Source organism: Pituophis catenifer, unplaced genomic scaffold (assembly GCF_029215685.1).
Source record: "Pituophis catenifer annectens isolate HBS135680 unplaced genomic scaffold, rPitCat1.0.hap2 SCAF_3, whole genome shotgun sequence".
NCBI classification, from domain to species: Eukaryota; Metazoa; Chordata; class Lepidosauria; order Squamata; family Colubridae; genus Pituophis; species Pituophis catenifer.
In genome coordinates, this window is record NW_027256883.1 from 111,654,178 (window position 1) to 111,668,636 (window position 14,459).

Below are 14,459 nucleotides of genomic sequence, written 5' to 3' on the forward strand. Positions count from 1 at the left end.
AATTCCCTTTTCAATCCCTTTTATTAAAAATAAGATATGAATAGTTTGGCCCCAGTGGTCTTGAGACCAGAAAAGATTGCTGAAAGACCTAGCCAAGCAAAAAATTTTGCTTTGTAGATTTGTTTGGATGGTTATGCTTTTTAGCAAACTTCTACCGGCCTCTTTAATAATCTTGCTCTTGAATAGCTCCAAGCTTCTTCAATTTGCACTCCCCTTATTAAAATTAAAACAGTTCCAGTACAGCCTTGGAAAGTGTGTGAGCTACCTAGAGTCACATGTGGAATGTAAGATGGGTGGCTATATAAATTGAGCAAATAAATAAGCAAATAATAAAGTTCACAATGCCTAGAACTAACCAGTCTGAGGCAGGTAGTTTCATTTCTGCAATCTTCAAACGTATCCATTTTCTTATGCAGCCATCTTAAATCTAAATATTCTAGGTTTGTCAGTATCAAAGAGTGGTGTAAATACCAGGAATACAAAGTGGTACTTTGTCTTGTGTCCTCAAGCATGGGAGGCCTGTCTAACTGCACCTTGCTACCCCATTCCTTGTTCTGCCCCTTTAAAAAACCTGATTGTGGAATATAGGGCTCTCATGATTAGGCTGCAAAAACCCAGACAACCCACTAGAGGACAACAATGAATTTGAGTTTTTGATATCGCTTTGCTGCTATGTGCAATTTAGATTTTTACAGCCCAAACATGTAGCCCAAACAAAGACTCTACCTGGAAATATGCCAGAAGAGCAGCACAGAGGAGTAATAGAAATGTCAGGCTGAAATTGATCAGTCCAATCTTCTGCAATGTGTAGGAAAGTCAGTCAACCTCCCCAAGAGAGATCTTGAAATCTGCCAGAAACAGAGAATCTTTATCTTTATATGGAGATCCTTCTATTTATTTTACCACTAGGAAGCTTTTCTTTACATTTAAATGAAATTTAGAGAGGGAGGGGAAGTGTTAGTGTTACTGCTATTCCTGCCACCTTCTCCTCCATGGCCACTCCTGAGCCTTGGAAGCTATATTTGCTTCTTCATCAATCAGTGTTAGCTGCTCCCTTTCTTTTCTCACCCTTCCCTTTCTTCTTGACTGTGGTGAAACAATGGGAGAGAAAACAGGCAAATCTAAATAATGGATAGACATGACCAAAAAAAGAGATACAGAAACTTTAGCACTTCTCTGGATTTTTGCACCACTAATAAGAGATTTGTCTTTAGATCCAGAAAGTTATGCCTATACCACTGGCAAACCCCAGCTGTCTTGTGGATCTCTTGGGCACCCAAAGCTCATCAAATTTTCTCAAGAGAAACTAACCATCTTACTAGCAGCAGCAGAAAAGCTCAGGCATTTAAAAATCTGCACGATCTGCGCTTCCATAGCATAAATGGTAGTGCACATCTAATTTTACCCTTCTCTTGCATTCTGGTTGATGGCCATTCTGGAACCTGTTTCCAAACAGGGCTATTAAAATCAAATCCACCTGCAAATTACAGGACTTCACACGACTGAAGAGCTACTTATGCTGAGAAGCCTGTATCACTGCAGAATGGCTAAGAGTTCCAACTCCTATTTTTCTTTTCATATTATAAAAGCCAGAAACTTTTAGTTAAACAATTCTTTAGCTGATTTATTTTTAAATAAATATATGAATTGCTTCTCTCTCCAACTAACTCTGCCTCTGTTTTTCTTGGGAGAGGTTCTTCCTTACCACAAATATAAAAAAATTGACTCCTCCTTCCCTTATTCACTGTATAGGATTACATTTCACTATAGAGCTCCATTGTAGTGAAAATAAAATATAGTATGTGTCTATGACAATCTGAACCACTATCAAAATAATTAGGGTTAGGGCTAGGGTTAGATTTCACACTAGGCAGGGCAATAAATTTTAGTTCACCAGAAATCTAATCCCGTATTCAGGAGCAGGAAGTTATATACAGAAGTTTCATAGACAGGTGGCTAGATAAATTACTTTATTGTAGTCAACTTAGAACACAGAAATTAATCAGACTTGGTTTGCTTATGTGTGTTTCTATATATCTAGTGTGTATCTATTCCAGGATTTAAATTTTACATCTTTTCCTCCTGCCTGTTTAAGTCAGTGGAAATTTTGTCATCCTCTTCCTAGCCTTGAGAATGAAGGACGCATATTAAATGTTGACATAACAATTCTGACTGACCTAAGCATCAGTAAGTTCCCACCTCCTCAGCTTCAGTCCTTATAAAGATTGAAAAGGAGTCAATCCTTTGAATTGAACTAGATTCCTGGTGACTAAATGGACCCACCCATGAGGATTTTTTGGCAACAATATAAAAGCGGTTTGCCACTTTGACTATCATCTCTAACCTACAGCCCTGAGACTTTCTGGCTGGCTCCCATCAAAGTATGAATTAAGTCTGGTTCCACTTGACTTTTTTTTTTAATCAGTCAACTAGATATTGTGGTATGTAGATTCAATTAAAAAAAAACACCCTAAATTCCAAGTCTGCCTGGCCCAGAATACTGAAGTCCAGCTCAGTTTAAAACTAATACATTCAATGAATGACAATTAAATAAAAAACGGAAAACCTATAAAGAAAACACAGTGGCTGCATCAAGCCAGATACTTGGCAGACCCAGATCTTGACTTTCATCCCTGTGTTTGGGAAAATAAGAATACTTTTCACTGATCATCAAGTGGTCTAGTTGTTAAGGCACCAGGCTAGAAACCCAGAAACTGCAATCATGAAAGCCAGCTGGGTGACTTTGGGCCAGTCACTCTCGCTCAGCCTAACCCACCACCCAGGGATGTTTTTGTGGGGAAAATAGGAGGAGGAAGGAGTGTTAGATGTGTTCACTGTCTCTATAAAAATAATAAAATTGGCATAACAAAAAAATAATCAATTCTAGTAACATGTTGATTTCAGATTCAATTCAATCTGCGTGCCAGAGTCACAAAATCACATATCAATCTATTTGCAAGGGCACACCATCCCATAATTTTTACCTCCCACTGTTGACAACGGGCTCTGAGTTCAATGAGCCAATCTGATTCCAAATCCATCTCATATTCTGCCTTCTCCAGGAGCCGTGGGTCAGAGAACTTTAATCGGTCTGCCAGCTGTTCCATTGGAAAGAGAAGAATTAGTAACCAAGCTATTAGAGACTTTTTAAGTTGCATGACAAAGATTTTTTTTTTTAAATGAAGCAAATAAATTGTGGGCAGAGGAGAATCTAGCAACAATCTTTCACTCTATAGACATTGCATTGCCTTCAGTAGAACTATTTTTCTGATACTATAAAACCAAGGGTTGTATTCTATTAAAAACTTTTAAGACTTTGATGAGCAAATAAAGGGAGGGAAACAGAAAGTGACTAGAAAAGTCCAGCTTTTATTGATCCTTTATAAGACCATCTCTTTGTACAGTATGTGATTGAGTTTGTTTGGGTGTGTTTATTTTAGGTTCTGTTTTTTGGAGGACTAAATTTAAATATTTTCCAAAGATGGTAACTCACCTTTCATAAGCAATCATGAGGGTCTGTTAAAAAATAACCCAGGCTGCAGCTATAAATATTAAATATTAAAATCAGCTCGGTTGCAACCTGGGTTATTTTCTAACAGAACTAGAATATGACCTCAAGCCAGGAATTACATTTTAAGAATCTGAAAAGTGAATAATACCACATTATACAGGCAGGCAGGGCTGGGTGGGTGGGTGGGTGGAATCATTGAAGCCTTTATTGATCGATAAATTTAGGGCTTAAACTTCTGTTTTCATCTGCTTTGCATTAATAATGCAAGAAACTGTGCCTTAGTTTCCAGACATACAAAAGGGATTCAGGGATTACAAATATATTTATTTATTCATATCCAATCTTCGTTATTTTTATAAATAACTGATACTCCTAGAATTATTACTCCTACTACAAGTTGCCCTATTTGCCCTTAAACCTTGTCTAAAAAAGAATGTGCCAGCTCATTTTGCTTTTAGTATAATCTAAAATTAATATCAAGCTTTGCTAATAAGAACGAATGCTGTTTTCTCCTTCTGCTTTCTGCTTTGCAAGGAGTCGTATGTTCTAATTAGTGAGGGAAACAGCTCTTAATATACTGGCATCATTCACATTTCCAAAGAGCGCTCAGCCATGTTGCTTTGTCACAGTATGCCTTAAAATGTATCTTTTGCACAAATTAATTTAAATTGCCTGAAAACAGCTTCCTGGATTCTCAGCTTAATAAGATTGCATATTGAAGATAAATCTCCCACCATCTCCTTTACTGCTCCTAAAAGCATCTTTCTCTTTTGCCCTGTTTTTCAATTTATATCACACCAGAGGAAAAGGAGAGTGTTGCTATCTCCTTTTAAAATAATGCTGAGATATTATGTTGCTGGATGGATTTTCCCCCCCAACATCTGGATTTTTCATGCTGGTGTCTGAAGTTTTTGTCACAACAGCACCCTTTGCACTCATCTCATCTAAGATCTATTTGCATTAGGATTGTGCCTAGTGGTTTATTTCCCCTTTAAATTTTTCCTGTGTGTTATAAATGTTTTTCAGCAGAATAAAATAAAAGGAGGAGAGATAAGAACTGGTTTAGGAAGTCTACAGGGAGGGGAGAAGAGTTCCCCTTAGTTCCTTATCTGCTGGAAATGGTAAATAACGTTTTTCCCTTGCTCTGTTGGATCACAGTGCCTGTAGGAGCTTACAACTTCCTTCCTTCCTTCCTTCCTTCCTTCCTTCCTTCCTTCCTTCCTTCCTTCCTTCCTTTTTTCAAGTAAAATATAGTTCTAATTCTGAAATGGTAAACAACCAGCTGTATGGAGGATAAAAGCCTGGGGTGCATGCCACAAACAAATACACTGGGCATTTTTAGAGTAAACAAATGAAAAATGAAACACCCTCTCAGCCACCTCCTGCAACCTCTCTTTCTGAGAATGTTTTTAATCTTATAATCTCTTTGAAAAAGGAACAAAAACATTGTCCCTCATTTGCAGAGTAAAGACCTTTCCTGAACAAGAAGCAGAGTTCAGCACAACATTCAAGCACAACATTTATACCTTGAACAATTCAAAGGAAGAAAATGTGTCATACTAACATTAGGAAAGTCAGACAGCTGCATTTGTACTCCTGAATTTAATATTAATTGTAGTAATGTAGCATGAAATTTACTCTTATGAAAATGGCTATTAACACGGTTTTTTGTTTATGAGATTAATTAGGTTGGACCATTTGATTGAGTGCTCCAATGGGTTCATTAGCACCAAAGTCCTCGCTGGGTTCTTACAAAATGATTTGTTGTATGGCAGCACTAGTTCTCTAAAAAGGCAGGGTGAGGCCCTTGCTTCAGAAGGTAATTCAGGCGGGCTGAAAATTGTAGGCTTCCTCTCCAGTTTCTCTCAAAAACAAACAACGAACAGTCACCAATAGCTGTTGTGCCAGCCATAGACATATCCCAAACAAATAGGGCCAATAACGTATTCTTTGAAAGGTTTCCTCATAAAGAGAGAGAACTATTGTGAAGGCCAGCTAGCTTTCTACTGTTGTAGGAATACAGCAATACAGATCTCTGAGTAGCCAGGTGCTCCGTGCTCTCACACTGAGGAAACTTGCAACTTGTTCTCTAAGGTAGCTATAGGAAACAATGCAACAGAAAAGCACCCACAGTCCTCCTGAACACACTCTTAAGCCAAACATTTGGAGGTCACTTAGCTCTGGTTTTGGTAGCAACATAACTTTCACCACAATTGGCAGGGTACATCTGGAGAACATGTATATTGTTGGGATTGACATAGAATACTTAGCTGTGCTTTACAAACATCTCCAACCCACCTTCCCATCAAAAAGAAGCCCCTCTCTGATGTTGACCCCAGGTACCACATTTTACTCGGTTACTTTTGCAAATGCTACCTGCTCATTTTGTTCACACACACACATCTCCTATAAAGGTAAAAACAAAGGATCCAAAGTTGCTTTTACCTTTTAGATTACTTTTATTATGCAGAACCAGTCAACAAATGGCACCTTATCCCTATATCTATGTTACTCTTTGCCAGAATACACATCACACTTGCAACCATCATCTCCAAATCTGATTCCTATGAGCAGGTTATTCATGTCAGCTGCTCCTCTTGAGAGATATATTTCCTGATACAGGTCAAAGATGCTTCTCAGATTGAAGGGCCTACAGCCCTTCATATTAATGTGTTTATGTGAAGGAAACACAAATGAAGTAAAATCTGTACCTCAGATAGCCGGATGTGAGTCCCTTTTTGTGAAGTGGGGTCGTGGGGCGCAGATGGGTCTGTTGATCACGTACCTGGCTCCCTGCCACGTGGCAACGACCCTGCCCGAGCTCCTCAATGTTATAGCCGAGGTGGCGGCTGATACCCCCAGACTTGTGGTCATGGGGGATTTCAACCTGCCATCCATCGGTGAAACATCTGAGGTAGCTCGGGAGTTCATGGCTTCCATGACGGCCATGGACCTGACCCAAGTAATTCACGGCCCTACTCATATGGGGGGACACACTCTGGACTTAGTTTTTATCTCTGGTCAGTGGTTGAGTGGCCTTGATATAGGGGATGTAGATATTGAACCCTTGTCATGGTCTGACCACTCGCTCCTCCAACTTGACTTTCTGACCGCCGTACCCCGTCGCAGGGAGGCGGAACCGACCAGGTGGTTCCGCCCCAGGCGCCTGATGGACCCTGATAGGTTCCAGATGGAGCTTGGGCCATTTCCTGAGACTCTAGCTCATGACTCGGCTGATGACCTGGTGGCCGCCTGGGATAGGGCAGCTGCTGGGGCTTTGGACCGGGTCGTGCCTTTGCGGCCTCTGACCCGGCACCGAACTCACTTAGCCCCTTGGTTTTCCGAGGAGCTGAGGGAGATGAAGCGCCGGAAAAGACGCCTAGAGAGCGGTTGGAGGGCCAGTCGTTCCGAGTCTGACTTGACACTGGTAAGGTCTCATATTAAGACCTACCTAGTGGCGATAAAAGCGGCGAAATCTAGCTACTTTGCCACTCTTATCGCGTCATCAGATAACCGCCCAGCCGCCCTGTTTAGGATGACCCGCTCCCTCCTCCATCTGGGAGCACGGGAGGACCCCTTGCAGGGCCGTGCTGAGGATTTTGTACAGTATCTGGATGATAAAATAACTCAGATTCGGGAAGACTTGGCCGCCGACTGGGTTAGTTCAGACGAGATGACTGAGGCAGGCCTTGAGAGTGTTATCTGGGAGGAGTTCGATCCTGTGGCTCCCGGGGACGTGGACAGGATCTTGGGACGACTGAACGCAACCACATGTTTATTGGACCCGTGTCCCTCCTGGTTGGTGCTGGCTTCCCGGGAGGTTACACGAGGCTGGCTCCAGGGGATTATTAACGCTTCTTTGAGCGAGGGTGTCCTGCCGGCCGCCTTGAAAGAGGCGGTGGTGAGGCCTCTCCTCAAGAAGCCATCCCTGGATCCGGCTATTTTGGCTAACTATCGTCCAGTCTCCAACCTTCGCTTTATTGCGAAGGTTGTTGAGAGTGTGGTGGCGCGACAGCTTCCCCAGTACCTGGATGAAGCTGTCTATCTGGATCCACTCCAGTCCGGCTTCAGACCTGGGTACAGCACGGAAACGGCATTGGTCGCGTTGGTGGATGATCTCTGGAGGGCCCGGGATAGGGGTTATTCCTCTATCCTGGTCCTATTAGACCTCTCAGCGGCTTTTGATACCATCGACCATGGTATCATGTTGCGCCGGCTGGAGGGACTGGGAGTGGGGGGCACCGTTCTGCGGTGGTTCTCCTCCTATCTCTCCGACCGGTCGCAATCTGTGTTGACAGGGGGGCAGCGGTCGACCCCAAGGCGCCTTGTTTGTGGGGTGCCACAAGGGTCGGTCCTCTCGCCCCTCCTGTTCAACATTTATGTGAAGCCGCTGGGTGAGATCATCCGTGGTTTTGGGGTGGAGTTCCATCAGTACGCTGATGATACTCAGCTGTACATTTCCACCCCAGACCATCCCAATGATGCCTTGGAAGTGATGTCCCAGTGCCTGGAGGCCGTGCGGGTCTGGATGGGGAGAAACAGGCTTCGACTCAACCCTTCCAAGACCGAGTGGCTGTGGCTGCCAGCATCCCGGTATAGCCAGCTGACGCCATCGCTGGTTATTGGGGGCGAATCATTGGCCCCCACGGAGAGGGCCCGCAACTTGGGTGTCCTCCTGGATGCGCGGCTGTCTTTAGAAGGGCATATGACAGCCGTGGCCAGGGGGGCTTTTTGTCAGGTTCGCCTGATACGCCAGTTGCGCCCCTTTCTGGACCGGGACTCCCTACGCACGGTCACTCAAGCACTTGTCACTTCTCGTCTGGACTATTGTAACGCTCTCTACATGGGGCTCCCCTTGGGGTACACCCGGAGGCTCCAACTGGTGCAGAATGCGGCTGCGCGGGGGATTATGGGAGCGACGGGGCGCTCCCATGTGACTCCTCTCCTGCGCAAGCTGCTTTGGCTTCCGGTGGACTTCCGGGTGCGCTTCAAGGTGTTGGTGATCACCTTTAAAGCGCTCCATGGCTTAGGGCCAGGGTACTTACGGGAGCGCCTTCTGCCACCAATAGCCTCCCGCCGGCCGGTTCGCTTCCACAGAGAGGGCCTCCTCAGGGTGCCGTCGGCCAGACAATGCCGGCTGACGACCCCCAGGAGGAGAGCCTTCTCTGTGGTGGCACCTACCCTATGGAACAATCTACCCCCAGAGATACGAGTGATCTCCGACCTCCGGATTTTTCGTCGGGCCCTAAAAACTTATTTTTTTCAGCTAGCCGGTCTGTCCTGATTTTAGGGTTAGTTTTAAAAATTTTAATATTTATTTTAATTGACAAGTTTTAAATTATGGGCCAAATTTATAAATTATTTTAACTTTATTTTTTAACTGTGATGTTTGTATAGATGTTTTTTATCTGGCTATTCACCGCCCTGAGTCCAAAAGGAGAAGGGCGGTATAGAAATTTGAATAAATGAAAATGAAAATGAAATGAAAATATAAATTTCATCAGATGAAACATTAGACAAATTAGGCTGACTCATAACTGCTGTATTTGAAATATGCAAAGTACTTTTTTGTAATTTGTGATGTTTTAATATTAAGAGGAGTCATTTCTTTTGAGTTGGTATATAACTGAATCAATGTTAGGGGAAAGGCAGAGACTTTGCCCTGGACAGACATAATCTTAGCTACTGCTATTCAAGTGAATAAGCCCCCATTCATGATTTCACTGGAGAAGCAGCTTATTTTGAACAGTAATTATTTGGCTATTTTGACATATGTCATGGTAACCTCTAGGACAGATTATTGAAATTATTTGCCCTTGAAGACTCTGTGAATCAATTCAAAATACAGCAGGGAGTTGTTTGAGCATATTACATTTGTACTAAAGGGGTTTCAAAGAATAAACTGTAATCACATGCAATTTTCTTGCTTAAGAATTGTGGACAAAAATCAGGTGTTCATTCAGGCAGAGATTGAAATCAAGTTGCTTTCTTTGCTTCTGTAATCAAAATGGACAATGCAGCAGCTTCTAGTAGGGAGGGGTCAAAACAAGGAAGAAGGCCATGACAGCATTATGGTCAAAAGCCTCTTTTTTATGAGCTTGTAGATGCCTACTTTGATGTGAATATCACTGGAGTTATCTCATTGTTATAGATAAAAGGGAGAAGCAGTTCAGTCTTTCTGAAATTTCAGGAACTGAAAATCATTCTTACTATTTGCATGATATATTTGACAGGTTTTGGGGAAGGGAAATAATGATGTCCAAAACAGAGTTTGTATCTACAGTAGTTAATTAACTCCACAGGGTTAGACTCAACCCCAAAGAGATCCAGTTTTGTTTGGTGATACAAATCACTCATCTTCCCCATTTGTCTGAACTTATTATAAGATTAATTTCCCCTCTAATGTCCATGCCTGAAACAAAGTTCTACAAAGTTCCAAAAAGGGACTTATTTCTATGGCTTTCCCAATTCTCCTCTCCTCACTATGGCCACAAGGGTGGATAGAAAATGATCAGAAATAGATGAGAATAAGTAACTTCTCCCAAATCTATTCACAGAAAAATCTTTTCTGCCAATCCCAGAAAAGCCTTTTCGGACATTATTTTCCTGTTCTGTTAAAAATTAAAAAATGGGAGGAAAAGGGAAGACGACAGGAAAAGACAATTCAGCATGATAGTAAGAAAGAATATAGCCAGTGCACAAAAGACACAAGAGGCGAGGTGACTCAGTGCCTTAAAACACGCTGGAGAACATCTATACTCCGGTGGATGGAGTGTGATGGAGTGAGCTTCTGTCACTTGTCACTTAGCAGTTCGAAAGCTTGTAAATGCAAGTAGATAAGTAGGTACCACTTCAGTAAGAAGATAACAGCATTCCATGTTTCGTCATATACAGGTAGTTCTCCACTTACAACAGTTGGTTTAGTGACTGTTCGATGTTACAACAGCACTGAAAAAAGTTACTTATGACCATTTTTCACACTTATGATCATTGCAGCATCCCCATGGTCACATGGTTTATATTCAGATGCTTAACAACTGGTTCATATTTATGACAGTTGGGGTGTCCTGGGGACATGCAATCATCTTTTGCGACCTTCTGACAAGCAGAGTCAATGGAGAAGCCAATTTCACTTAACGGTGTTACTAATTTAACAACTGCAGTGATTCACTTAACAAATGCGGCAAGAAAAGTTATAAAATGGGGCAAAATTGCTGAGCACATTGTAAGCCACTCTGAGTCTTCGGAGAAGGGCGGCATATAAATCAAATTAAAAAAAAAAAAATTCACTCAACAAATTTCTCACTTAGCAACATAAATTCTGGGCTCAATTGTGGTCATAAGTCAAGGACTACCTGTACTTGCGCTGCACCATGATGTCACTGGCCACATGACCATGGAAATGTCTTTGGACAGCGCTGACTCAATGGCTTCAAGAAACGGAGATGAGCACTGCCCTTTAAAGTCAATTATGACTAGCATAGTCAAGCCCACAGGACTCCTTTACCTTAACCTTACAAAAGATGCACCCATTCTATACCATAGGGCTGTGATGGCAAACCTATGGCACGCGTGCCAGAGGTGACACGCAAAGCAATGCCATCACAGGGGGTCTGCGAAGGCTTGAAGAAATGTTATGATTTAGATCTTGAGTTAAGTCTTGGGGGTCCAAAGGTATTTAAAGGGAAGAAAAGGTGGAGAACCATTGCTTTACTATCTATGCCACTATTACAGATAAAATTTCCCCCTTTTCTATTTGGCATCGGAGAGAACTACCTTTTGGCACCAGCATGAGTTTCTAAACTGCACCAATCATGAAATGTTCATTTTTTATCACAATCATTATTTGGGGGGAGAGTATAATAACTCTTCTCATATACCGCAATCTAGTCCTGATTAGAGCTCCAAGAAGCTGCTGTACACAGTGCTAAGTACACATTTAATATCTTACACAGTTTGTTTTGCATCATGTCCCTCCCTTTTAATCTTTCATTTATTAGCTAAAGAAATCTGCATTGTGGGTTGACATGTGTTACCTTTTAAAAAAAGGTTTCTCCCAACTCTTTTCACAACACAAAATGAAGACTAACTCTGTAAACTGACCAGAGTCAAAAAGGAAAGTGTGATGGACAGAGTCTGAATTTGATAAATAAACGAACAACCACAATGTATATAATTGCATTATGAATTGTATGTGAAATTCCCTGCAGTGTAAAACACATATTCCAACACATATTACAAGTACATGAAGAATTATAATTTTAAGAGATAAACACAATTCTTATTGGGGTCCCTCACCAGACACTCACCTTGATAAGCTGCTCTAAGAGGACAGGATAAGCATTCTGATTCTGGGCAAGAAGTGCCATTCCAATCCCTTCACAATAATGTAAGGCCTGAGCAGCAAGACCATAGTCCACCAGGCGAGATGCATAAATCAGTTTATATACCTATGAAAGAGAATTAAGAGAAAATGTATGGGCGCAAAAGAGGAAATACACACTCGAATTACTCTCAGTGTTGCAGCCCGTCTGCTCGTTTGTATGAATCCTTGTCTTAAAATACTGAGTCAACTACTGTGGTCAAATGGCAAAGAGAAAGTAGTGACCCAACAAATGTTATGTGAATAATATTATCTGCATTAATAAGCTTGATAAATAAATCACTGAGCTCACGTGCATGAAAGATTTTCAACAGTCAAAATAATACAAGTAATTAATTCCAAGTATAAAAACTCCTATTACAGACTACAGATTCCTCTCCAAAGTATTTTGAAACCAATTAGTTAAACATGTGTCAATACTCCTTGGAATTTCTTGGCAATGTAGTTGGCAGTAATGTATTTTTGACATTTATTACCCAGTAACTACTGTGCATGGTATCACTTAGAAAGCCAATTGCCTACATTCCCACAAGACTATTAGTGGTGCTCAATAGGTCATGCTGAATTATTGGAGAGATGGGAAGGGAGAATTATTGTTATTTACTACAAACAGCCCTGGGGATTATAATTTTTTAAAATGTTTTTATTATACAGTTTTCTTCGTTTTACATTACAGTTTCCACTTTGCAACAGCTCTATACCGGCTTATGTCTACACTTTTTTACATTTGTCTTCTTAAGTTTTCGCGGGTGTGTATATGCAAAAAATTAAAATCTCGGGTGTTTTCCTGCGTCATATTAAATAAGTTAGTTAAAATGTTTAAAATTCTGATTAAAATCCTAGCTTAAAATCTTCTAAAAATCCTTACAGAGCACTCTGCAAGGTCCTTTAAAACCTTAGCTAAAATCTTACCAGTAACTTTTAAAGTTTTTCTTATAGCAACGTTTCGACAGGTTCACAACCCTGTCATCTTCAGGCTCTTATCTAGTTTAGAAGCTGTGGGTGTGTTGCGAGGTCGGAGCTGTCGCTTTTCTATGTTTGCTGCTGCTGACATATGCTGGTTAGTCTGTAACTCTGTGTTCCGATTGGAGGACAACAGTTTTTCTTCCTGCTTCCTCCTCCTAGCTGCTTGGCTTCGTGTTACAGGCCCAGCTTTCTCAGATTCTCTATTATTATCTGTCTGCTGTAGAGGGGAAAGGATTCTGGTAGGCATCACAGCACCCTTGATTGTTAGTTGAGATCTCAGCCTGTCTTCTGGCTCGATCCTCTCTCTCTCCCTATTGCTAGCCACCCTCTGCAAAGAAGGAAGAATTCTGGCAGGCCTTACAACACCACCGGTTGCTTGTTGGAATCTCTGCCTCTCTTCTGATGTTAACACTCGAGTTTCTCTCAGTGCAGGTCCCCAAATAGGGGACCTGCACAGGCTGAGATCTCAACTAACAATCAAGTGTGCTGGGATGCCTACCAGAATCCTTTCCCCTCTACAGCAGACAGATAATAATAGAGAACCTGAGAAAGTTAGGCCTGTAACACGCAGCTGAACAGCCAGGATGAGGAAGCAGGAAGAAAAAGTGCTGTCCTCCAATCACAACATAGAGTTACAGACTAACCAGCATACGTCAGCAGCAGCAAACATAGAAAAGCGACAGCTCCGACCTCGCAACACACCCACAGCTTCTAAACTAGATAAGAGCCTGAAGATGACAGGGTTGTGAGCCTGTCGAAACGTTGCTATAAGAAAAACTTTTAAAGTTACTGGTAGGATTTTAGCTAAGGTTTTAAAGGACCTTGCAGAGTGCTCTGTAAGGATTTTTAGAAGATTTTAAGCTAGGATTTTAATCAGAATTTTAAACATTTTGTTGGAAGAAACATCCTTCTAGGTTCTGCTCCAAGTGGGGAAAACAGACACTGGAAACATGGAGACTGCTTGGAAAGATGGTTTAATGGTGGACAGGATCACATGGCTTGAGTTCCTGAACAGAAAAAGGGGGAATACAGCAAGTCCACGGGTTTTTATGCTCTCTCTGGCTCTGCATTTCTTGGGGCCCCGAAAGAGTATCCTGATTGGTTGTCAGACTCCCAGGGGGTGGGGGTCTTGCTGGCTGATGCAATCTTCCCAGGTGCCATGTGGTGAGCCTCTGTCTAGATGGGTCCCATTGTGTTAGTTTCTGTTGCTATTGTGTTGAGGGCTAATCCTATCTTTGTCAATTCCTACTATGGCTCTGCCTGAAGGAGGTAGATCTTTGTTATGTAGAATAGACTGGCCCAGGCCTTAATGGCCCATTGACAAAGGGTGAGGGCAGGAAGATGGGAGCTGCTTCCAAACATGCTTATCCCAGGGAAATATAATATTCTGCCTTTTCATATTTCCTAAAATATTTCACTCTTCCAGGAAAGGGGTGGGTGCTAACTTCCTACAATTTTAACTAACTTATTTAATATGACGCGGGAAAACACCCGAGATTTTAATTTTTTACATTTATATATACTATTCTGTTTACATTATATATTTATCATTCTAAATACTTTTTACATTTTACATTTTTTGGTGACATTTTACCGCAA

General features: G+C 41.8%; 1 protein-coding gene across 1 annotated transcript in view; it reads right to left on the minus strand.

Moving 5' to 3' along the window:
• SEC16B (SEC16 homolog B, endoplasmic reticulum export factor) overlaps window positions 1-14,459 on the minus strand; it is a 77,162-nt gene that overhangs the window by 20,513 nt on the left and 42,190 nt on the right. The window contains exons 16-17 of the mRNA XM_070940933.1: window positions 11,821-11,961; window positions 2,985-3,098 (exon numbers count right to left, since the gene is read on the minus strand). Of these exons, the coding sequence (XP_070797034.1) occupies window positions 2,985-3,098; window positions 11,821-11,961 (255 nt within the window). The remainder of the gene's footprint in view (window positions 1-2,984; window positions 3,099-11,820; window positions 11,962-14,459) is intronic.